We start from the raw sequence: 24,863 nt of genomic DNA on the forward strand, positions 1-24,863 counted from the left end.
TATTTCATTGTAATATTACTCAAGGAACTCTTCGCCATGTTCCTCGGCGACTCTTTTATATGCCGCCCAGAAACGAGAGCGGGTGTCCTTGCCAGTCTTCAAGGCAATCATTGAGTCCTTGAGAACCTCCAACACTTCCTTCATGACTTGCCCACTGCAGGAATAATATTATCAGTTTTGATTGTTTGGCTTACTTGGCCACTCACATTTCACTTGTATTTGGCTGGTACTCCTGCCCTGCGACCTTTTGCGCCTCCCTGAGATGATATGATGTTCGAGATTACGACTGAGTGGAACTCATGCAGCTGAGGCGCCTTCGGGTGAATCATTCGAAGTACTCTCCTGTGCGTGAAGTTCTGATAACAGGGAAGGCCCAGAGTCCGAGCTGCAATTCATGTAAGGAGGCACAAACAATCGGGGCAGAAACACCCACATTCCCGATGAAGCCACCACCAAGGGCTCACAATATTCCTCCTCACTGTTCAAGGTGGGTGCTCCACGCAGAAGCACCATCCGTGCTACCATGTTTTGATAGCTTTCTGCTACTTTTTGAAGTGATTGATGCTCTCGACATGAGTATGATGTAAGGATTTCAGGGATGAAGAATTAGGGAGAGCCTGAGGTGAGATGACAGAAATGAGTGGTAGTACATAACCAATCAGTCAGGCAGCTATAGCCATGACGAACATCATGGACCATCCTCAAGGCTCGGCTCCGCCTAGTCCAGAGCTTGAATGAACGGTCGAGGTATCTGCAAGGGCATTGTTGGTGTAGATGGTGGAATGAACAATAGATGCGCTGGTGCAAAGGACTAGTGTTGGTATGGATAGTGGTACAGGGATCCTTCGTGACGGTGTGCATGACCTAAGAATGGATGCAGCCAGGGCAATATGACTCTGTTGGTAGAAGACCTGCAGGTATAAGCCAAGTAACGGGAGCCGAGCCGCTCACCTACCTGCTCGTTGCAAAAGAGCTCGCACCCAAATTCTGGAGAAGAAGTATTGAGCCCGCCAGCCAGCAGACAAAGAATTTGTTCCTGGAACTCTATCCAAACACTGTACACCAAGATCCCGATGACACAATGGGCAGACAGTCGCAGACGTTTCAAATTTTCAAAGACTCGCATTTGCACGGACGACAAAATCCACTGTACATGAAACAAGTAGTTATACTGTCTATGTAGATATATCACTAATGTAAGTATATGTGGTACGAATGCGAGAGATAGACAGACAGACAAAGAGATGCCAACCTGTATAATAGTACAGGCTCCCGACTTTCAGAAAACGTACGAAAGTTGTTATACTCTGCGCGGTGGGGGAACAATTAAGGAAGAAGAGGAACGAAGCCAGACGCTGCTCACTGCATCATGAGCATTCTTGAGCACTAGAGTTGGTGTCTTCGTTGCAATTTTCACCAGCACAGGTACGAGTCACGTCATGGCACCCTTCTCCTCGCCAGCCTATGCACAGAGGAACCACATGTTTTGGAAGGGGCCCGTAAGCTCTTGCGAAGCGGCCAGGTGGTGTAGAGAGTAGTCTGGATGGGTAAGGCAATACCGGCTGCTCAATTGTCTCTGACGCACCAGGTTGGAGTCACCGGATGCAGGAACGCAAGGTAGGCGGGGCACGACGAGTGAGCCAATCGACAACAACAGTGACACAAATATTGGTAGTGGCGAAGTACGAAATACTTCATTAAATATTGTCTCACGTTCCACTTCAAGTCTCATAATGCGATCTCAGAGTCATGACAGTCACTTAGTTTCATATCAGCACGATGACATGACTAATGAACACAGATATATATACCATTGACAGTGTGCTCGTTTCTTCCTCTTAGTTATACGTATCGCATTGAGTTTCATGTGTAGGAAGGAGGAAACATAAACAACTAGTACGTTTATGCCGTGGCAATCTTGACATTCGTAAGCATGTACCAGCGGCGAAAAACAATAAACAGGCGTACTTTGGCATACGAGTCTACAGCCTTGCTAATTAACTCCAGGGACCAGAGTCTCAATTGCTGCACCATACATGTTCTGAAAAAAGGATATGAGCATGGATGGAATGAGTGGGAAGAGGGGACGTACATCGACTTTTAGCTCATCAAATATGATCAGGCGCCCTCGTCCCTGATCCAGCACGCCGTGGAACACATTGTCCAAGATCATCTGGGATAGCCTGGAACATGACATCAGCTACTTTTCACAGAGAAAATTTGATACGCACTTGGCCCCAACGTCATCAGGAAACTGGCCTATGCCATATATCTTGCCTGTCTACAGGCCTATAAACGCCTGAACAGAAAGATAGCATTGTCGTAGGAAGTAGAAGTGTTTCTTACAGGCTATGTTCGAGGAATATGCGCCTTTCGTGCTTTTACCGCTCAATGTTGTCGGTTAGGACATCAACCTGGGTTTGCCGGCTGTTAGGAATAGAGTTAAAGTAATTAAGAAGCGTGTGGACTACAGGGAGACATTAACGAAGTATAGCAGGTCAAGAACAGAAGGCACTCACTCAGCTTAGCAGTCTTTGCCTTGGCGGTTGAAGTACAATAGGACTCAGTGGCTAGTTTCAACTAGTAATGTTCCCAGCTTGACAAGACCTGCAAGATGTCCATCGTCAGTCCATCCAGAATATGACCATGCTTCGAGTGTAGGGTATCCAGGCGATCCAGGACGATTAGCTTAATATTGTTGTCTGATTCTTTGATGACCAGATTGATAAAGCACGAAGCAACTGCTAATGATGTGAGCAGACATGCGCACAAGACCTGATCGTAAACATACCTTTCACAGCAGCGAAATTCTGCGTGAGTGTAGTGAATGTCGTAGCAGCTTCATACTTTACTGCATGCGATGATGAATTCAACAACTCAAACATGCATCTGATATATCGCGGCTGCAAGATGACAGAAATGAGGACAAACAAGATGGTTCAAATGAAGAGGACTTACTCGATGTGTCGTGCCGTTCTTGCAATCCAACTCGATGACTTCTATGAATCATGATGCTCATTTGCAGGAGCTCGTCTAGACTCGTCAACTGATCACACATGCTAATTAACCGCTCCGTAGCTTTAGGTATCGTGCAATGTGCAAGGAACACAAATGCATTACGCTTGCACGTTGCGTCAGACTCTGCATCAATGAAAGTTTGCATGAGCTCGGGGGCATCTGGGATGAGGTGTTCATATTCGCGGTAGATAGTGTATATGGCGAATATGGCGTTCTCTATCCCATCGCGATCCAAGTTCCAAGATGCAACGAGGCGTTTAGTATAGCGAATTTGGTGGAGATCACGTCCTGGGGAGCCAATGTGGAACCAATCATCATCAAAACCTGAGCTGCAAGCAGCGGCCCATTGCTTCTGGCTGGTAATGGCATAGTTCTGGAACAGTAACATTAAGAGGTGCAAATTTTTAAAAAAACTAGCTCTGCCTTGTTATCCTTTTCGCCCCCCGGCGCACTTGAAACGGAGTTACGCGGCAAAGCAGGCAGAGCTCTGAGGTGAGCAATTGGTAGTAACTGGCAACTGCAGGGCAAGAACAATAAGTTCGCGCGCATGGCACTTATATAAGCCGGCAACCTCTGCGGGAAAAGTTGGTCATGGCAAGGGGCAAAACGGTCCCCTTGCCATGCCCTAGGACCTTCTGACCTGCTATTGTACAAACAACCACCTTCAGGAAAGCCTTGGCAGTGGCGTGACGGATAAGTCCAGGTGATAATTCCACAACACCAATTCACAACGACCTCTTTATGGCATCTCCATCTACCGAATCACCCTGATCAATTTCAAGCTCGAGCTCGAGCTCCAGTCTCAGTTCATCGTTAGCAATGCCCATCAAGCATAGGTGTCTATCTGCAAAGTCACCTTGCTTCGTACACTCACACCTAGATAAAGGAGCATCGCTCCAGGATTGGCTTGATATCCATACTAAGGATAACGAGGTACCTGGATCAGGCGTTGGAGTCGCCAAGGCTCTTCAGCAACACCATCGGCCTCAACACCACCTTGAATTCTCTTATCCTGATGAAGTCTCAGAAGATGATGATAGCGATACATATGGCGGCAACCTTGCGAAGCAGCTGGCAGAGGCAGCAGTCGGGGTTCGTGAAATGAGCAAGCAACTCGGTGAGCACTGTTCTTATTCTCAGACTTGCTATTCACTCAATAACTATGCTCCTTCAGGACGTGCTCGAATAAAATCCAATATCCAGAACGTCCTCATTGTAACCAAGCCCAGGGATAACTGCCTTATCAACCTGACGCATGAACTTGCATTGTATCTGATGCTTAAACATCGTGAAGGGGGTCAAGGCCTTATTGTGTGAGTTTTTAGCCTAGTATATTATTCAGGGCGTTTACGATGACTTCACCAGCTATGTAGACCATCAACTGCGCATTCGAGGAGGTTTGACGCCGAAGGTTTACAAAGAGATCATCCAGAATTGTTTGAGCCTCTCTCACGAAGACGGTCATCCAGCAGCAACTCTCTCTCTTCCTTGTCATCGTCATCTACTCATCAAGATGATTTCAACACGCCCCAGGAGGGTCAGCTACGATACTGGACTAGTGATATGTGCCGAAATAGTCCGCATCTGTTCGATTCTGTCATCACGGTAAGCGATCCATCTCATATGTTCACTTATTTTGAGACTTAGTTTGGAGGAGATGGCACTGTTCTTTTCACGTCATGGCTCTTTCAGTGAATTGTTCCTCCCGCACTCGGCTCCCTCAGCTTCTCACTAATTTCGACTTTCGCTAACTATCAAGCGGTTGTAGACTCAGCCATTGACGCAGGTATTCGTGTCAACCTATGCATGCGATTTACTTGTACGGACTACCGTGCTGTATTCGACAAGGGAAAGTGCCCAAAAAGGGTGAAACAGGTGAAATCATGATGAAGGACGCAAACAAAGGAAGACGGGAGGCACTCGAAGGAGGCTGGTCTGGCGGATTTACCACCTCGGAGGGCAACAAGTGTTTGAAGGATGAGGACCTCACTCCCGCAGGATTCTTGCACGAGTTTGCGACGTCTGACCCATCTCAGTCAGGCAGTCAGACTCCAGTATTTTCATTATTCCTTCTGGCTGCACGCTTGGCCCTCCATCAACGCCGTTTTCGAAGTCTCACAAGTTCCATAACGAGGGTCGCGAAAACGGTACGGGTACCACTAAACACGGCTCCTTCAAATTTCCCGAGACGGGTGGCCATTACGCTTGGTCATTCCGCTCTCGTAGTCATGAGGATATGATGGAGTGGTGGAATGATGCCAGAATACTATGTGCCCGTTATCTTGTCGCTAGTGAGCAAATGGACCGCGGATGACCAGTTGAGGCGGCAGTCCGTTCTGCCGGATATGTCAGTGACGAAGAGGACGAGGAAGATGGGTCTAGCATTGAACAGGACCAGGAAGACGAAGATGAGGATAATCTGTATGAAGATGCTGACGCTGTTGTTGATGACGAGGAGGATCATAAGACTTCGCCTTCTTACTCCAACCCCACCAAGAATTCTTTCAATGGCACACATCAGGATGGCTACGCGGTAAGTATCCTGATTTTGGTCGAAGTGTCTGCTAATGATCTTTCTGCTCAGCTAGACAAACGAGCGTCGTCGATGAGCCACGACGACAGCATTGCTTCGTCACGCCAAAGCAAGCGTCAGCAGGAAAAGGCATCCGAAGGACGACCTTCACATGACCAACAATCATCTGATACTGTGGGTCAAGCTCCTAGTGAGCACAACGAACGTGGTTCTTGGCATCTCACACGCCCATGCACCTTCTTCCCATGCACCTTCTTCCTTCACCATGGATGATAGCTCATACGTTAACTTTCACCACCGGTTACAAAGGGGAGATAATGGCTTATGTAAGAAGAGAAGTCAATCTTGGCGCTTAGGGCCTGGATGGCGAGAGAGGTGAATTAATAATTAGTAGGAGAAAAATAGGAGCAGCTAAATAAACTGACGAGAAAAAGTCTCCTAAAAGCTTCCAATCCACCATACTACCACCATGACTGGCAAAATTGAATTCATTACTGCTGTATACTGTGACAAATTTGACAACAGCAAAGTCATCTGCATCAGAATCAAGCAATACAGTAATGGTCGTTTCCGGCTCCTTGACAGCAAGAGGAACGACTACTTTCAGCCTCAGGCAATCCTTGACGAACACACCATCTGGATAGACCGAAAGTATAAAAAGCCAGCACAATACCTTGTGCTGTATGACCGTCATAATCGCGATGGTTGGAACAACAAAGGTCCTTACATGGTCTTGAGAGTTGGAAAAGGTGACATGCTGGAAAATATGACCATAGAGCAAATTCTGCCATTGGCATCTTATTTCATTTCTAAGTAAGCATATGACAATCATATCTGGATCATCATATACTGATTAACACGAAAAAAGGACACTGCAGCACGGAACCCAAGAAGAGAAATGTGGATTTGGATGAGGGTGAGAGGGTCAAAGGGGCAGGGGAGTGACTAATGGGGCCTCAATCGCCATTCACCGAGCATATTTTCCAACGATTTATAAGAAATAGCTTATTACTTGTTATCCGACTCTGTTGGACCCGGTGATGCTCTGCCACCTACACAATCGCCTGCAAACGACTCCAGAAAATGGTGATGCCACGTCTGTGCCACTAGTACTACTGACACCACTCATGTGAAGGACGCTGACGTTCTTCGCGACATCCATCAAATCATCGAGGTTTAACATGTCCCCCAAACTCATTACCTTATGCTGGTTCGTGAAAAATCTGCAATGGTCATTATATCTCTACTGATTTTCTCCGTGCTCCTAGCTGCCTCAGGAACTGTATACTTTGACGCGATTTCTATTTTATTTGTATGCTGACCAAAGGCCCAGACGACGTCCACTTTATACATTTTCCTGCTCGCGATGGTTCTATATCCCGAGGTGCAAACACGTGCGCAAGCAGAGATCGATTCCGTCATTGGGGAAATTCTCGAAAGATTGCCCGGCTGGAATGATCGCACTTCCATGCCCTTCATCAATGCCGTCATACTGGAGACGCTAAGGTGGTTCCCTGTCGCTCCCCTGGGTCAGCATTCTTGACTCGTCGAATTCCGGTTAGCATAGTCACTGATTGTGGATGCTACTGTAGTACCCAACGCATGATGATTTATCATATCAAGTGAACAAAGATCAGACATAATCATTTCTTCTTATGCAAGGTTTATGGCACGCAATCCAGATAAATATCCTAACCCAACGAGGTTCATACCCGAGCGTCACATGTCAAAAGTCGCTGTCGAAGAGCCGTCAACACATGGCCCTGCCAGTGATGATATTTCCTTTGTTTTTGGATTTGGAAGGCGTCTTTGGTACGAAGTTTGGAGTTTTGCGGATAGACGGGTTTGCCTCACCTTTCAACAGTGTTGGACAACATGTCGCCGACGCTTCTTTATTCACCGCAGTTGTGAATATTCTAACTGTTTTCCGGTTAGAACGTGCGCCAGGATGGAATGTCGGGCCTGATGCTGAAGGAGTGAAATGGACGGCAGGCTTAACAACGTGAGTCATCTTCGAGAATCCCTGTATTTTATCTGAGCCACCCGATGCAGGCACCCTGTATTCCCATGCATATTCACCCCTCGCCACACGAAAGAAAGGGTATCGCAGTTGATAAAAATGAAATGCCAAGAGCTGTGCGGATATGGTTCTGGGGTGAAATCACGTATTACCTTTTTTTAGTGTCGTTGACTTTCGTTATCCATCAGCATATTCAAGTTTGCTCCAGATTTAATATGTGACATGGGAAGAGGCCTGCCACCTGCCCAGTAGAGGTTAAATGTAAGGCGAGTCTGTTGCATCTTGTGCACACAAGGATCTTGGGAGTCTGTTGGATAGAGAAGTGATATTGCAGTAAGCTATATACATGCGTTCGAAGGAGTAACGTGGTGATAAGCCGGAGTAGCTGCTAGATAGGAAAAACAACGGTATTCATGCAGGATAGACAGTCAGATTCGAGCGCTGGAAAGCACGGACTGCTCGACTTGATGCGATGGGATACATTCTGGAAGCTGCGAAGACAAGAGTCGGACGCATGTATGCATTGCAGATGTGCATACTATCGAGGACAACGGTAGGGTGAGTGCATTACGGTGATCGAGGCGTGGGCACGAACAGCCTCCTGGGCATCTATTGAAATGAGGCAAGCTGTGAAGCACCATAAAACGCACCATACACCCTCTGCAGCTTAGAGAAAGACGTAATCCTTCCAAAGATTAGCCTCGTCTGTATTCCATAACAACAACATCCAGTAAAATGTCGGAGCTCATTACAATCACCACTCCCCTGCGACGGTTGGAAGGTCATGAAGAACGCATAACTGGAGTCGCAGTTTTCCCTGATAAACGTCGGATGGTTATGGGCTCGTATGACCCAACACTTCTTCTGTGGGACTTGAATACAGGTGTTACGTCGAAGAAGATGGAGGGGCCTCGCAGTCAGGTGTTGAGATTGACGGTATCACGAGATGGGCAATTGATAGCAAGCGGTGATGCAAGCGGAGAGGTCATCGTCTGACACGGAGAAACTGGCGAATTACTCGCCAAAATCGAAGCAACACTCCAATTGGATCACCTCGCTGAATGTTTCTCCCGATGGAGCAGCGCTGGCCACTGGTTCATATTGGGAAAAAATGACGAAACTGTGGAATACCAAAACCTGGCGGCTGCAACTTGAAGGAGATCCAATCGAGTTTGTCAACATCTTCTGCGTAATACGGTATTCACCGTCGGGAGGGGCTCAGGTATTTTGCCGCATCACTGCCGTAACTTGCCGCACCACTAACGCATCACACCGAAACATACATTCAATGCTCAGTTCCGACAACTACTGTAATCATACACAAAGATAATTGACCTAGCAGTATTACTCTATGCGCCTCTCGGACATGCCTTTGAGAGGCTGAATTTAGAGGTCTGTCTGCGACGGACGTAGACGTTGATCTGGAGTACCTTAGTATACGAATGTTCGAACTCTCGTTGGCCGCAGGGAATGAAAAATGGGGAAAGACGCTGGCATGCACCAAGACTGATGGAACCCATATGAGGGTCTGCCAGAGCACTGGTATCATGGTGACCGAGATCCGTATGCACCAGAATTTGAAGAAGAGCTGGATGTGCGTCGTTTTCATATTCACGGTGGCAAGAAGTGAGCCTGAAGTCGTTAAGAAAGAGAAACATACCAAAAAGAACCACGGCCACGGCCAAGGAAGGTACATGGAAGTACTTGACGTGCGCGAGGATGAGCGTGCTATTGTGCTCGCCTGCGACTGGGTGTGTGATATCTATCGATTTGTATGAGGCGACGATGTCAGCGAACGAGCGGGCTCAGCCTGGAATGAAATTGCCTCGCGCTTTCCTTGACGCGCGAGGCTCTTATTTTGCACCTGAATGCATGATTGTTAGTCCATATATCTTATGATGAAGGTGCACACGTACACATTTCTCCTTTGTCAGACCGCTGAGAGCCCACTCGTCGAACTCGGGAGGAGTGTCTACGGCAGTCGCATTTGCATCCTAGATGAATGCCTCGCTGATGATGTTCATGGCGAATCCTTGGCCGCTTTTCAAGTTGGTAGCCGTGTCTTTCAGGCGGCCCGCAGCGTTGTGGTTGACTAGCGGGTAGTAAGGTTGATTCCATCTGGTGATGAAAACCAATTGCCAGTCAAGGCTGCAGAGGTGCATGAATTGCTGAGAACAATGCACACCATGGACAATGCTGTAGGTATACTTGATAAGAAGGATGCGTTGGTGCGGTGCGGTAGTGCACAGCCACCAAATCTCAGAATTGCCACACCCTGCCACACCCATGAAAGTACTATATTCACTGTGATACCACTATATTCTTACACAAAAACATGTACTATGGTATTTCTTAATCATAAATCATATCTGAGACCTTTGTGAACGACGTAGACATGTTATATACACATATAAGAGACTTGTTGTGTAGGGCGCGCTGCCGGGCCGATGCGGCACGATGCGGCAAAATCCTAAGACCCCGTTGGGAGGACTTCTTGCCATCGCAACAAACCATGATATTCAAATTTACAATTCAGACACGAGGAAACGCGTCACATCATTCGAGGCTCAAGCTTCAAGCGCGAGTCAAGCGCTCACACCTCATACAACTTTTCACTCGCGTGGATGCCCAATGGTACATCATGTGCATGTCTTCTCACAGGCGGCAATAGTGAAGATCCTACTATTGGGATACGACAACCTGGAAGCAGGTCGGTGATCGATGATCCTTGGACGGGCCACACTGACCAAATCAATTCCGTTGCCATTCATCCTGCTAGCATACTCGTTGCATCCGCATCTAGTGACAACCATGTTTGTCTTTGGCAGCTCTCAGACCGACAAACCATTGCCGTATTCAAGCACTCACTCGCCAATTTTTGCGTCACTTTCTCTGTGGACGGCAATCACATCTTCACTGGAGGTCACGATAAGATGATCTCAGAGTGGACAGTACCTCAGGGTATACATCTGGCAAAGGCATGTTTCCGTCTCTGACTCATATACCACAAATCGAGCATGCTTCTTGCAGACTATTGCCACCACAGCACTCCTCGATGCATGCATAGATGGAGACTTATCTACTGACGAAGAACTACTCATGCAATATATCAATGCCGATGCGAACAACCATACTCCCTACGTCCATCGCTCAAAGGCATGTTTCCGTTGTTGACTCATATATACCACAATTAGAGCATGTTTCGTGCAGATCCTAGCCATCACGACCTCCCGTATTGCATGTCTAAATGGAGACTTATCTACCGCCGAAGAGCTAGTCCGAACAACCATACTTCCTACGCCCATTGGTCATTCGTCATGGCGTGAAAATACGACTGGGACCATGCCCTTCTGGACGCAATCAAGGTGAGAATCATCACCGCCTTATACACTAATTCGACGGTGACATAGTCCATCGGGATTCAGCCCTCATTGACGGGCTATATCTACAAGGGTATTGCTCTCTGTGGAAAAGGCCGCGTCCTGGACGTTCATTTTCTGCTATTGATCAAGGTATGGTATGTTACATTTGCCTCGCATACTCTTCCTCTCATCGCGTTCTTCAATGCAGATCAACATGACGAGGCAAGCCTGCTCCTCAAAGAGCTCACTAGCGGTTGTCCGAATGCTGAAACTCTCACATGTGATATTGTCCAAGTAAGTATCATTCATGCTTGGTCATCAACACTCATATTTACTCCTCACGCATTAGGTATATATACACGTTTAACTCGGAATCAAAGCCTTGGATGGCGCATGCTACGATGAAGCTGCCGAGTATTTCACTGCCGCTCTCGACTCTCGCGATTCATCATCGAAATTGAACATTCATGAAATATGGTGGTGGTACGTCAAGATGATGCATGTATAACACTTTTCATAACTGAATCCCTTGTCCAGCTCTCTGGCTGGGACCTCAAGTCGTTGTGGCGAAAGGCACACCATAAACGCTGTGATGCACTCCTTCGGGCGGGTAAAACTTTAAGACGCCGTGAAGTCATACCTACACATGATGACTTCAAGTGACGAAATTACCAATGCCGACTGCCTTGATTGGTCCAACGGCGAGTCTAGAACCCCAATGTCGCACAGGCGACAATCCTCACCTGTATTCTTCTCAGATTTCAAACAGGAATGCAGCGCACTCTGGCTGCCAATGAAGAGGCTTCCTTCGCTGCAAGCGATTACGACAAGGCTATTGACCTATACTCGATGGCGATCGACCTGGATTCTGCATCCGATATTCTCTTTGCAAGTCGCAGCGAGGCAAAGTTAAGTAAAATGCTGTGGGAGGATGCGCTCCTCGACGCGCAAAAGGTGCGATGGCATCCACATTTTCGTAGCCCATGTTGACTTCGGCGACGCATAGGTCGCCGAACTCAACCCTTCGTCTCATGTTGGGTACCATTTGTCACACTCGGCGCTGCATGGCGAGCAACATTATGATGAAGCCATTGAGGCCTTCACAATCATGTTGTCCAAGTTGGACGATGCTCCAGAGGTGAAGATACGAGGTGAGACATGGAACACTCCTGCATTATCTTGAAATACCTATATCATTCTGCAGATCTGCGTCAGCAGTACGTCTGTCCATCGGAAGCAGAAGACGCTATTCGAAGAGGGGTTTGGATTCAACTCAGCAACGCCCCCCTTTGTCTGCTCAACACCTCTACGGGGATTCTGTGCGACCGAGTAGCGCAGCTAAACTCCTTCAAAACAAGTCCAGAGTATAAGGAGCTTTTGTCATTAATAACGAAGCGTTCGGATCTCCAAATTGAACGCATCCAGGAGGTGGTGGCGATGCACTTCTGTTGCGTTTTGCTATCACGTAGGTAGGAAGAGATGGAGGCGCTGCTGCACCACATCCAGGACAAAGCGGTGTATGAGCTGGATGGACTTAATGGCACCGCAAAACTGCAGTCGTTCTGCAAAATCGCTCGTGATGCGGGGTATTTCTGGGCGTGGATGGATACATGCTGCATCGATAAGAGCAATACCGTCGAGCTTCAAGAATCGGCCAATTCCATGTTCGTCTGGTACCGCCACTCAGCGCTCACCATCGCCTACCTATCCGATGTCCCTCCTTCATCCCAGTCCGGCACACTGGCGAGTAGTGTTTGGAATGAACGAGCATGGACCTTCCGAGAATTCGTCGCTCCGAAAGTCGTTATATTTTATCAGAAGGACTGGTCATTATGTCTCGACGATCGCTCTCCCAACCACAAAGAATCCTCAGCAATCATGAAAGAGTTGGAGGGTGCGACGGGAATAGATGCACAGGTGCTGACCTCCTTCCGTCCAGGGATGAGAGACGCTCGAGAGAAGCTGCGATGGGCATCTAAACGTGTTACTACGATGCAGGAAGACATCACGTACTCGTTGTTTGGTATCTTAGGCATCCACCTGCCTGTAATCTTTGGCGAGAAGAAGCAAAATGTGCTCAGACGGCTCCTGCAGGACATCGTGGCTAGATCGAGCGACATCACTTCCCTGGACTGACCTGTTTTAGCCAAGGTTGTCAACTATGATGGCCTCTGCGGCTTTCTCTTTGTCGGGTACTGCATGCATAACTTCCCCTGCTTCCTCATGGGCCGTCAACTCTTCCTCTACCACTACTTTCCTGCGCTGTACTTTGCAATCCTGCTTAACTGCGCTGTTTTCGACCTTGCCATATTGGCTCTACGAAAAGATTCGTTTACGGATTACCGCCGTCCTCATGATCGTAGTGGTCATTACGTACTCGAAGTCTAGTTCCTTGGCATATGACAATCCTGGACAAAACAGAAGTGCTCCAATGTACAGTGAGTGAAGACGTGGGACTTTGCCTGGTGAGTCTCATATGTTGCATCAGGAGCTTGGGTTTTGGCGGGCATTTGTTAGTGATGAGTTTTTTTGACGATGTGAGTCTTATGTAACTCAAGGAGCATTTCAGCTAAACGCCGAACAGTATTCAGGTGTCACTGTTCCTACTTTGGATCGGTCCACACCGATGGCAACCATTGGCGGCGAGCCCGGTGGGTGTTGCGGCTATTGTGGTCGAGGGCAAGCTCGGGCAAGATAGGGTCGTGCCGCCTGAAGACGAGCAGAGCACCGCTGTCCCTATTGGTGTGCGAAGGACGAACAGAAGGAAATCAAGAGCCAGATGAGGATATTACAAGATGTGCCGGTTAATAATGTGGATGAGAAGGAGATTAACGCGGTGACATCTGAACCGACCGGTGCAGCACTTCAAGAGGGAAAAGAGGAGGTCAAGGTGCAAGCGGACGGCATGAGTGCTACCGGTGATCAGAGGGTCAGGCGCGTCCTGAAGTCATCGGCATCCTGGAAAAAGAGATCGAGGCGGAGCTGGGTGAGGATCATCAGAAATCTCACGGGCCTCTTGACCATGAGGAGGCCATTGCAGATCAGGTGGCGCATATGTTGTATCCCGAGGCCAGGGACGTTGAGTAAATTATTCAATTTGTTGCTATAGATGTGTTGAGTGGTGATTCCCGAGCAGGCCTGATCATATACGAACTAGTACTAGCACATAATACTATGCCTATCCCCCATTCATTGATGGCACTAAATGTATTTCTCGTCCAGTATAGGGCTAAACCGGATGGCTGCCGCTACCTGCGACCAGGTTGGATGCGTGAATGTGACTTCCGCTTGGAGATTTAGTTGAATGGGATGACAGGGTGATGATTACGGGGGCGCGCCCGGAACACCAAATATATAGGACTCGAATGGAGATAAGCCAGAAGGGGGTGCTTTGATGGATTTACAAGCAAGACGCGCCCACTCAAACAGGCCATCAGCTTTTTTTAGCAAGCGTTGCAAACTGTGTGTCCCCAAAATCTGAAGACTCTTCTAGCTCGTTCGATATGTAGGCGTGGATGTCGCTCTGTGGTGGCTGATGAAATTTCGTCCATGGACATCCGTCGAATATGCTGAGCGCATGCAAGCGCTGCTCCTATATCATGGAGCGAGCGAGAAGTAACGATGATCCGGAAGTTTTAGGGAGTTTCGTGATGTGAATGATGGTTGGATCTCGAAGTTTACCGGCAAGAATACACAGAAGGTCGCTGCGTGTCTCCGCTGCCTTGCCACTTTCGTCCAGTGCGTCTATAATAATCATGACAGGCCCCACGGGTGACTCAGAAAGCTTCCCTAACGGTTCGATGAGAAGCTTCTGCCACTGCTGTACGACATCCGCTGTAGTCTTGAGCGCATTTGCGTTCTGGACTGCATCCGCTAACGCTCGTCTCATCTCGGGATGACGGTCAGCCAGGTCGCGCGCGATAGTGGAGAAAACTTTTTTATGGCGATCGTCCGTGTTTCGGTCGAAGCAATAACAAGAACCGAGTCCACCCGCCCCAATGAACGGGCTAGCGATCGTGTGAGCAATGGCTGATTTACCCGTTCCAGCAGGGCCGGATAGCCATATCACACGTGGAATATCATCTCTACTGTTGTTGGTCCATCCCATGATGTCAGAGAGAATGTCCGTGCGCGTCCCTGGCAGGCATTGCTTCATAATATCTAGTCCTGCAGTCTCCGCATAAGCCATAACACTGAATTCTACTATTTTGGCTGTAGAAGTATGAATGGACGTCGAGTCAGAGGCACGTCCAAATCCAATGACTTATTGGAGAGACTCACAAAAGTTTGTCCTTAAATAATCCTGAATGAAACACATTCTAGGGTCTGCTGAGCTATCAATCCGGCGAAGCGCATCGTCTTGCATCACGAAGCCATACATTTGACCCAACTTCTTGTAGAGTTCGAGTATCGCTTTGTCGCGATCCGCTTGAGCAAGAATTATCTGCATGCAGAACAACTGAGCAGGAAATACAAATGATGGTGAGGAAAACGTACTTTTGATGCGCAAGATAGGACGCCCAATGCCATTTTGCATACGGATGTATCTGCAGAACGGTATTAGTCTAGTTCCAAAGAGAAAAAGAGAAATCATACCACTTCGATCGTCCTGATCCTGAATGGTTGAAGATAGGTGGCCTCTATACTGTCTATATCATCTAGCGCTGCTGATGCATTTTTGCCTGTGGACAGTGCTACGGATCTCGCAGGTCCACAAAGTGGATTCATCTGATCTGCAGCATGACTGGCATCCCGAAGTGCCTTGTCCACAGATTGAAGATCGGCACCTTGTTTCACACCAGCAGAAGCATCCTGAACCTGCGCAGTCAAAGTTAGACAAAGAGCTGAAATCAGAACATCACCTACTTTGATATTCGGAATTGAGGAGCCTGCACGGTCGTTGTTTGGGAGAACAGAGCCACGCCGGCTGCGTGAATCCTTCAAGTTCAAGCGCTTGTGTACGATATCAGCCTTATCCCACTCAGTGGTTACATTCAATATTGATCTCGACTCACAGAAATCTTATTGATTACGTCATTCCTAACCTTCCCTAGAAAGTGATAGGTTTTACCATGCGTCGGTTGGCCCTAGACAAAGGATGGGCATTGCATTTCAACTTCATGAACATGGGCAGGGAGGCGAAGAAGATGCTCGAGCGGCGTGGTATGAACTTGGCAAAGTGACTGCGCGTTGGGCTCGGCGCGGTGCAGGTGAAAGCGAAAGGGTACTATAAAGGAGCGGTTTGGTAAATTGGCGGAGAACTATTGTTTTGCCAGGTAGAATTTCAAATAGGACTACGCTTAGTAGCTGCTCAGCCACATCTGCAGGGCTACTAGTCCGAGTACTTAATGTTGCTACTGTGGGACTTGCCAGGCTGAGGACAAGCCTTGTTTGGCAAGCCGTCCGAGGTCAGGATGCCCAAGGTCTGAGTAGCTCAAAGCAGGCAGACAAAGCGACGTTCAATGTGTTGCCAACTTCACCAAACTAACAAACGAGAACCAACGTAGAGTGCTAGGCTACATAATGAACGCATAGGCAACTATGAGCCCTCTGAACTCCGCTTTTCCGACAGCCGTTCAAATTTAATTAGGTGGACAAAGTTCCAATCGCATCCCGGGGAAAGAACTTTGCTGAACCTGTAAACAAGTGAATATGTCGGTCAAAAAGGAAGCTAAGCTTAGTTAGGAGTACTGACGCGTCGATGCGAAGCACGCGACAGGGGGTGTTACCGTTAAGGATCAAGTCGTCCGGGGGAACCGGGATTGTAGGTATAGGACATTGAAATTATAAGTACTTACTTGCAAATACTTGGTATAAATTTTGAAATCAGGGCAGATTTGCCAGGCTTGTCAATTGGCAGTTGCAAACAATTCATCGTTCAAACGTGCAGTATGAACTTGGGGCCCTTACGGCGTAAATGATAGCTGATTACCAATTTTGGTAGTCACGGTTCGAACTTGGTATAACCTCTTCAACATCATGCATCCAGAAGAAGAAGCAAACTATGGCTAGAAATGTTCGTTCTTTTACTGCTCTCTGATGATTTTCCCAAGTTCACTTGTTGTCTTACAAGTATATTTTATTTGAGATATTTGGACAGAGCTGATGTTGTTTTGCAGGACCCCTGGTTGTGACCCAAATTGTGAAATTGAGGAGGCATGCTTCAAGGAGCTATATTTCTCCTACATGGGCAGTATTGATGATGACACGGTATGCTACTATTTAATATTACAGATGCATAAACCTGTTAGACACTGGCTGATTAGAACATCAAGGGCAAAAATGCGCCAGCAAATAATGATGCTGTCTCCCCATAGTGTCATTGTGGAAGCACATGAATGGTCTGGGAGTGTTACTTTCATAAATAGTACTTGTTTTCACTCACTGATTCAAACTACTGTCATCGCACCTTACGTTGGGCAGCTGCATCATGGCAAGAGGTAAAATGGTCTTAGCGGAGGCCAAACCCTTGCCATGACCTATTTTCCATCTGAAAGCTATTCATCACAGCTGAGTGAAAAACAGAAGACCAAGTAGCGGTGGGGTGGCTTGGACCTACTTCTCAGTTTTCTCTTTCCTCTCTATGCAGGTGTTTTTATGAGTAAATGGACTGCCACTCGTGCATGCCGGGGGCTTGAGCATTGGGTTGCCTTGCCTGGGACTAACAAAGAGCAAACAAAGCTAACAAGCATGATTGTTTGAATGTATTGAAAAAATCAGTCTTGGTCCCGAAGAAATGAACCCATCTTAATTCTTCTGTCGGAGCAAGTGAACTCCGCGTTGCTGGCGGAGAAAATATACCATATGGCATTTGTGTGCCCCAAAATTGGTTTCTCTGTCTCTCCTCCATGGCTAGCCAGGGCCTTTCAACTCCCCAGCCGTGTCCATCATCAAGGACCAATTACCATGGTGAGATCAATTTATGCCGCCGACAACTATCAATAGCACACAGTAGCTGACCCTCCGCCAGATGAGAAGGAGAAGTCTAGGCGTTCCACAATGCTACCTTTCCTTAGTAGGAAGAAACTACCCTCTGCCTCAGTTTCCCCTTCATCCAGGATGATTACTAACACTACTTCGGGATTTGCGAAAGAGTGAGTGTAATTATCCTTCTAGTTCATGACTAGTATTTTTGTGAACATGAATGTTTTTTTTTCCTTATATTTCTTGTCCTTATATTGGTTGTCTATGATTAGAAACTGATCAAATATCAAAAATCACTATAGGAAGCACCTCCCTTTGACTAAGGATGGATCCGACAGACAGCTCCCCTGCCCTGTCCCTTTGATAAAGGTTTCACCACCGGGCTCGAAATTCACTGACAATTTCACTTCCTTTCCATCTGACACAGTTTTGAAGGCGCTATACTCTCATTTGAATACATCTTCAGATGTCCTTCCCACCCCCTTTTCTCTTTCACTCTCTCCATCAGCAGCTCATGATGTTACCACTTCTCTGAAGTCTCATGGCTCCACTGGCTTTCAGCATCGGTCTGACATGCTGAGACCCCTCAGTCAACCTTCTGCAGAAAATTCTCTTCTCTACGACTTAGTCGAAGAAGGGGAATTCGATGATCTGTTTTTTACCCCTGAACGTGACCTGGATCAAATGACGTCCAATAAAATGCAGTCTCCTCCTCCCCCTCCATCTCCTCCTCCCCCTCCATCTTCACCGCCCTCTGGTTCAGCTAGGTTCATGGCACCAAATTTGGCACCAAAAGCAGTACACCCTCAAGATCAAATTACGACTGCAGATATGTCACTCCTTGGATCTGCTTGGTATGAAGCTGGGGAGGCTGAGTCTATGGCTAAAGCCATCCATAGGCTGGAGCAAGACGTTCAGAGAATGGCAGCAGAGATAGAGGTTTTGCATAAGCTAATCAAACGTAGTGATCTCCAAGGCTATTGATATTAATTTCCCACATCGATTCAATTTGATTCACCTTGGCAGCAACATCAATTAGTCCACAAACAGAGTGTGAACCTGTTGGTACCAGTAATAGGACCAATCAATTGCTATGTATACGCTGGTAATATTTGGGTCCAGACCTGCCAAGACGTCCAAGGTCTCTAGTATTCGAGCTAATATCAGTCCAGGAAATATTCTTTATTCAAAGACAACCGCCAACATGTTCGTCCAGTCTTGCAAGTATCTCGTTCTGGTCCTGGCTTGACTTGCGAGCACTAGTTATTGATTAGCTGAAGTTATCTGCAGCAATGTTCGGCTTACTCACAAGATTGTGCGAAAACAGTTGAATCAGCTGGGCTATTAATCATGCCCAGTTTGATCAGCGCCATTTGTTTGTGATGACAATGTACATCATGGCAATTGTGACGGACACAGTGCACAGTCTGGGATACCAAAGCATGAGAACTCAAAGTACCAACAAATCGATGAAGGTCATACCTTGAGAAGCGAATCAAGTCATCGTCATTGTCGGACAATTTGGCCCATCAAGATGTCAGAGGAGGCATCAAGATTTCCACATATGCGGATTCTGTAATGCCCTACCGACAGCGTTGGCCAACGTGCCAACAGCATCATACAGTATGGGTGTGTTATTTTTGGAACACAAACACCAGATTCCGGAGTACAGGTTCCAAATAGGGTACAAGCTGGGGCCCAACATCTTCCTCTAATGTTGTGAATATGCTACGTCCTACTTCTTGTGCACATTTGTAAGTTGTCATCCGGGACCAATGATTCGCAAGACCTGGATGAGACTACGCTGCGAGAGTGAAAGTGCTGTGCAGTGAGAGATTCCCTGGGTAGCACCTTCTTGAAAAAGGTAAGAGTTGAAAGATTGAAGGATGACGTATTGTGAGCGAGAACTGCGGGACAACATATGATAAGTATTCAAGATTCAAAAACAGCTCTTCATCTAGGTCACGTGGCGATATTAAGTAAGATGGTTATGATGGTCGGAAGTTGCCGGGCTATACGGTTGTGAGGCTCTATGCTCTGCATCTTTGCTTTGGCTCTTGCGAGGTTTTTGTGACTGAAATTTGCACCTAAAGGGCTGGTGAGAATGTCCTTAAAACTCGTTGGTTGAGATTGACTCACTAGATTCTGTCGCAATCGTGTGCCAACAGAAATCAGTTAGGGTGACAATATTTTGGGCTTGCTCTTGAGTCTTGGTCACTCAGCCCTCATTAATCATTGTCGGGGACGGACCACAGTCGTTATTCAAACATGCAGGCAAGACAGAAACCAGCATTTGTTATGCGAGTGTACCGTCCATACTTTTCAAATGCATCACTGAACGTGACTTTTTGCAGGAACTGCACCAGAGACTCGGAGGCACTCAGGAAGGTCCAGGTCTCTGACATCACCGCCGCAAAGGCAAGTATCATAACATATACTCGATTTTCGTCTCATTCATACTTTCTTTCAAACAGACTATCGCTGATGTTGTTTGAATGGCGTATCTTGGCCCAAAAGCCATGTTCAAGATGATCCTCAATCTGATGGGCGGCATACTGTGCGTCTTACTGCAATCTGTACATATGAGCAGCATATGACTGTAGAGACTCACAGGTCACCAAAACACACACCCTGAAGCAAAGAACACGATCGAATTCAATCGTACTCAAGACGAAGAACATGGTGACGTTACAACCAGCGTTATAATCCTTGGTGCGTGTTCCTAAGCTTCAAAACCATATCATCCCTTGTCATCCTATAGTGGGAGAAATTTTCACTCTATCCCTCTGGCAGCTTGAACGCGACATCCACCATGTTGTTATCATTTCTGCCTACAATGAAGCTCACAAAGAAGCTCTTGCAATAATGATTCACATCTCTCATGAGCAAGTTGATACTAAATATCTTTTCCATGGCTTCCTATGCAATATAATTCTAGTCAAGGTTGGTGATGCTCGCACTGTTTGTTTCAACTCAATGCTGAGCATGTTTATGACATAGGGATATCTTCATATCTCTAGCGGGCCAAGTACCCCAACAAATTCATTGCGATCAGGAACATGCAAAGGCAATGCAACCACTCAGCTCATTAGTAAGGCTACTGTTCCTTCTGTAGCTTATATTGCCACCCTGACCATGAATTGATAAATTCCATCTAGATCTGTTTTGTCCTCTCCGATCAACTAATGTTCAGTGCTGGAGGAAATTCTGGTCACTGGCCCTATTGCACATTCGATTGCACACTTCTGGAGGTTGTTAGTGTCATGAATACTCACGAGCGAGAGGGTCTGTTGAATTGGTGGAACGAGTGTGTCGATTTCCTCCTTTTTTAACATCATACTGATACTTATGTAGCCAAATCTATGCCAACTCTGTGGACCCTGAGGAGGGGGTGTTGAGTATGGCTAGCATCACGACCAAGGTCCAGGCCAATAGTAGCTACTGCCAACCATGGAAATCATGATAATGTTCTGGAATCTGTTGGTACGAGGTAGAGCTAGCAAGGAGATGGTTTATTATGCTCAATGATATCAATACACATTTCACATTTTATGACTGTTGTAAGCCTCAAGCTCAAGTGACTTTTGACAACATGGTATATCAATTGCAAACAATGGCAAGTGAATTGCAAGTTTGGACCCCCAATACATCATGTAATAGGCAACAGACCAGGCAACAGAACGAACACAACAGACAACAGAACAGGCAACAGAACAGGCAACAGAACAGGCAATAGAACAGGCAACAGAACAGGCAACAAAATTTATTTGATTATGTAATATGATGTAATGTAGCTCGTTTGGACCCCCAGCTTTTGAAAGCTGGGGGTCCAAACGAGCTACATTACATCATATCACATGATTTTTATTAGCTCAGCTAGAAGTTGGTCTGAACCAAAAATGCACCAAACACATCTAGACACGACAACTTGAGTGATATACCGCTATGACTTCACTCTATGTCATGTCAACACTCCCAGGTACACCAATAAATTGAATTATGGGCATTACACCTGCAATACTAACAACAACTCGCTGATATGACTTAAAAGTAGCCACACAGATGCTGACATTATTACGGTGGGAATATTGAGGGCAACAGAAGGGGCAACAGAAAGGGCAACAGAAAGGGCAACAGAAAGGGCAACAGAAAGGGCAACAGAAGGATAACAAACCATCAACATAACTAGCAAACTAATAATGGGCTAGATCAAGGGCAACATGTCATCTTGTTGAATGTGTTCTGTACAGCTATTACATGAGTTGACTTTGGCTATGCACCATCAAGTATACCACCCTGGGACATAACTGAACTCGGAAGTTTCTTCATGTTATGGTATATTATTACATAAGCTCACAGCCGCTTTACTTTTCAAAGTTTGTTTTCAATAAGTCTATATCACACCAACATCATGCAACCTCCTGATGAGGATTTACCTGCAATCCAGGTCTCTTTGGAGGAGTTTGTCTTGGCTGCAGAACAAATGTTTAAATCAGACCAACTAGAGACTTTTATTCGCTTTGTCCTTGCTGGACGACTCCAAAGCCATGACAAACTTGCTCGTATTTTTATAAATGCCAGACAAGGAGCTCTTGCACCTCAAATTTCTGAATATAAGCTGCACAGAGACATAGACTCTGTTATAGGCATTACACGAGATTTACCATTCCAAACACATATGGCCATCTTTCCATTGGCATCGTTCCGTGATAGCCTTACGGAGGACAATCATTTAAAATGCCCTCTATCTTGTCCCAAGGTGTGTAAATACCTATTTAATATATACTATGCTGAAATACATATTGTCTTTGATAGGATGTCATAGGTGTTCCACTTCATAGAATTCCTAACATGGCACTGGGAAAAGTTGATCGCCGGCATATCACCCGCATTTTCTTTCCTGGATTATATCACCAAGGCCAAAATCCTGCAATTCCTCCAGAGACAATGTCACTTATCTATGAAAAATGCCTTCGCCCTGCAGTTGTCAGTCTAAATGGTGTTGATCGAAGCCGATGGCCAATCACATATTCAACTGCGATGACTTTGTATCGTGATCAGAAGGGAAAATTCCACTTTGGCACAATTGATTTCCCATCTCATCTTCTGGGCCAGCTAGGACACAAACTTCTGGAATTGTTCCAGAAACAAGATGGACTACAGGATGCATTTTTTGTTCACGAGCTCAGAGGAACAAAGGGTGCATCTCATCATGATCCTAGGGATGCAAGAGCCAGACACGCTGCTTTCAATGCTGTGTTTAATCTCTTTGACATGTCAATCATAAAGCCAGAGGACTGGGTGGTTGATATTGGGCTAGAAATCCAACATGAAGATCATATCTTGCAGTGGCTCACCAAAGGCCATCGACGTTTACTGCAATTTATTTTACCATCTGCCCCTGGACACAAAATAGATTCCATCCTGGCTTCTCAGTCTCAATATCGTTGTGACCTTTCTGCACAATTAGAGGATCTTGGAGGATTCCGAGCCCTTCCAGGCACCCGTGGAAAGGACGACAATGTTTGCTACATCAATGTCTATACAACTGACAAATCTGCAACATATCAACTTCATGATGGCATATTCAAACGTCGCCAGGCATGGCACTTATTTCCTGCAAGTATAGGAAAGCTTCTCAAGGACCTGGAGCGCATTGCAGAGACATTCCGTCTTTGTGGAGGTTCCACTGAAGTAGGTGGATATGAAGGCAGTGCAAGGCTGGAGATTCGAGTGCCATTCAGTCTCACAGATCAAGTGCTCCTGGAAATGCCAGACAGTGTAATACAAGATACAATTGTCACCTTTGATTGTAAATTGTTTTGGTGAGCACTTTTATCACTGCAATCAGTCGTACATAGGTACTGAAGTATACATTCCAACTTGAAGGTATTTCAAGTACTACCGTATGGCTGCACTTTATCATGTGGTCCAAAACCTACAGAAAGCCAGCCGTGCTGCTCGTCTCCAACCTGCATCATTGAAATTAGGAGCTCTTGCTGCTTACCAAATCAATGCACTTATTTACCGGCCAGCGGAGGGTCAAGCAGAGAAGATCTTGCTGGAAGCTTCCTGCCAGCATATACCTGGGCCTACTGATGTGAATGGGCTAAGCACCCATCCAATCATGTATAGGAGGGGCACATACTTTCTGTCAGACATAGTCAATGATGCTGGAGATTACCGACTTCCCAATTCCAGACCTATCGACATCAATACATTACTGGCTCTATATCGAAGGCATTTCATGGAGGACATTGAAGTGGAGTTTTCAGACTCTTACATCTCCAAACATTCAAGTATCAGTCACCTATCAAGGAAGCGCAAGACAACACATCGTATCCACCATAGTGATAACTCAAGCAGTGGTGAAGGAGTCGAAGAAGATTTGGAGGAATCAGAGATACAGAGAAGTATTCATGGTTCCTCTTCCAGGAAAACTGTGGATTCAACTATGTTGGCCAAGCTATCTGATATTCAGCGTCAATTTGCATCAGATATCTTTCAGCTTGCACCATCTCCAAAATCAGCCTCAAATTCTCCTTGGGTACTGCTAGATGCAGGGCAGAGGATGCATGTCAAAATTGACATCTTTTATTCACTGGATCTCAGCAGGGTTTTCAATCAAGTTCAATACCGAGTTATCAGTGATGGTGATTGGAATGACCTGGTATTCAAACGCTACTTTCCACCCAAAGGAATTCCCTCAACCACCAAATCACTTCAGCACTTTCCATCTGCCTCATATTACCGGCAATGGCAATCACTCCTGGATCAGCTTGATGAAGATGAATCAGAGATTATCCAAAATCATCATCTAATGCCATGGTTCAACAAACTCTACTGGGTGCCTCACCCTGAAGGTGACCGTATGTGGTCAACCAAAAAAGGTGGCAAGGAATGGATAATGTTGCCTCCTGGAGGACTGGGAGGTTGCCCACGCATAGCAGTCAACACGAGATTTTATGGCAAAGATGTGCCACGACTGGTTGGAGGAACTTCTTGA

General features: G+C 46.5%; 9 protein-coding genes across 9 annotated transcripts; 5 read left to right on the forward strand and 4 right to left on the reverse strand.

Moving 5' to 3' along the window:
* Positions 1–15: 15 nt before the first annotated feature.
* F5147DRAFT_777854 (uncharacterized protein) lies at positions 16–525 on the reverse strand (the record flags this gene model as incomplete). The annotated part of the gene is made up of 3 exons (XM_041442040.1): positions 16–154; positions 207–257; positions 434–525. 3 exons carry the CDS (start codon positions 523–525, stop codon positions 16–18), a joined length of 282 nt encoding a protein of 93 aa, XP_041288748.1.
* A 1,468-nt stretch (positions 526–1,993) lies between these two features.
* Positions 1,994–3,611, reverse strand: F5147DRAFT_816263 (uncharacterized protein; the record flags this gene model as incomplete). The annotated part of the gene is made up of 9 exons (XM_041443568.1): positions 1,994–2,041; positions 2,093–2,183; positions 2,232–2,281; positions 2,608–2,741; positions 2,792–2,903; positions 2,959–2,996; positions 3,055–3,391; positions 3,471–3,535; positions 3,590–3,611. 9 exons carry the CDS (start codon positions 3,609–3,611, stop codon positions 1,994–1,996), a joined length of 897 nt encoding a protein of 298 aa, XP_041288749.1.
* A 226-nt stretch (positions 3,612–3,837) lies between these two features.
* F5147DRAFT_816264 (uncharacterized protein) lies at positions 3,838–5,907 on the forward strand (the record flags this gene model as incomplete). The annotated part of the gene is made up of 9 exons (XM_041443569.1): positions 3,838–4,135; positions 4,193–4,331; positions 4,392–4,555; positions 4,787–4,804; positions 4,867–5,072; positions 5,132–5,309; positions 5,337–5,551; positions 5,603–5,741; positions 5,828–5,907. The coding sequence occupies 9 exons, from the start codon at positions 3,838–3,840 to the stop codon at positions 5,905–5,907; spliced, it is 1,437 nt and encodes a 478-aa protein (XP_041288750.1).
* A 977-nt stretch (positions 5,908–6,884) lies between these two features.
* On the forward strand, positions 6,885–7,925 carry F5147DRAFT_714577 (cytochrome P450). Its single transcript, XM_041438479.1, has 5 exons — positions 6,885–7,080; positions 7,189–7,363; positions 7,416–7,553; positions 7,604–7,735; positions 7,801–7,925. Exons 1-4 carry the CDS (start codon positions 6,918–6,920, stop codon positions 7,731–7,733), a joined length of 606 nt encoding a protein of 201 aa, XP_041288751.1. The 5' UTR covers positions 6,885–6,917; the 3' UTR covers positions 7,734–7,735; positions 7,801–7,925.
* Positions 7,926–8,920: 995 nt separating this feature from the next.
* On the reverse strand, positions 8,921–9,859 carry F5147DRAFT_656229 (uncharacterized protein; the record flags this gene model as incomplete). Its single annotated transcript, XM_041434088.1, has 5 exons — positions 8,921–9,159; positions 9,232–9,333; positions 9,369–9,435; positions 9,488–9,543; positions 9,757–9,859. The coding sequence occupies 5 exons, from the start codon at positions 9,857–9,859 to the stop codon at positions 8,921–8,923; spliced, it is 567 nt and encodes a 188-aa protein (XP_041288752.1).
* Positions 9,860–14,525: 4,666 nt separating this feature from the next.
* Positions 14,526–16,061, reverse strand: F5147DRAFT_816272 (uncharacterized protein; the record flags this gene model as incomplete). The annotated part of the gene is made up of 7 exons (XM_041443570.1): positions 14,526–15,145; positions 15,215–15,361; positions 15,408–15,480; positions 15,530–15,751; positions 15,800–15,886; positions 15,949–15,954; positions 16,005–16,061. The coding sequence occupies 7 exons, from the start codon at positions 16,059–16,061 to the stop codon at positions 14,526–14,528; spliced, it is 1,212 nt and encodes a 403-aa protein (XP_041288753.1).
* Positions 16,062–17,781: 1,720 nt separating this feature from the next.
* Positions 17,782–18,841, forward strand: F5147DRAFT_777859 (uncharacterized protein; the record flags this gene model as incomplete). Its single annotated transcript, XM_041442041.1, has 3 exons — positions 17,782–17,842; positions 17,904–18,027; positions 18,160–18,841. 3 exons carry the CDS (start codon positions 17,782–17,784, stop codon positions 18,839–18,841), a joined length of 867 nt encoding a protein of 288 aa, XP_041288754.1.
* A 1,284-nt stretch (positions 18,842–20,125) lies between these two features.
* On the forward strand, positions 20,126–21,628 carry F5147DRAFT_656233 (uncharacterized protein; the record flags this gene model as incomplete). The annotated part of the gene is made up of 8 exons (XM_041434089.1): positions 20,126–20,163; positions 20,212–20,279; positions 20,471–20,569; positions 20,619–20,800; positions 20,878–20,948; positions 21,051–21,164; positions 21,212–21,278; positions 21,518–21,628. 8 exons carry the CDS (start codon positions 20,126–20,128, stop codon positions 21,626–21,628), a joined length of 750 nt encoding a protein of 249 aa, XP_041288755.1.
* Positions 21,629–22,268: 640 nt separating this feature from the next.
* Positions 22,269–24,863, forward strand: F5147DRAFT_583311 (uncharacterized protein; the record flags this gene model as incomplete). Its single annotated transcript, XM_041431712.1, has 3 exons — positions 22,269–22,616; positions 22,673–23,228; positions 24,487–24,863. The coding sequence occupies 3 exons, from the start codon at positions 22,269–22,271 to the stop codon at positions 24,861–24,863; spliced, it is 1,281 nt and encodes a 426-aa protein (XP_041288756.1).

The sequence above is a fragment of the Suillus discolor genome (assembly GCF_016758755.1).
Source record: "Suillus discolor strain FC423 chromosome Unknown F5147scaffold_63, whole genome shotgun sequence".
Classification (NCBI taxonomy): domain Eukaryota; kingdom Fungi; phylum Basidiomycota; class Agaricomycetes; order Boletales; family Suillaceae; genus Suillus; species Suillus discolor.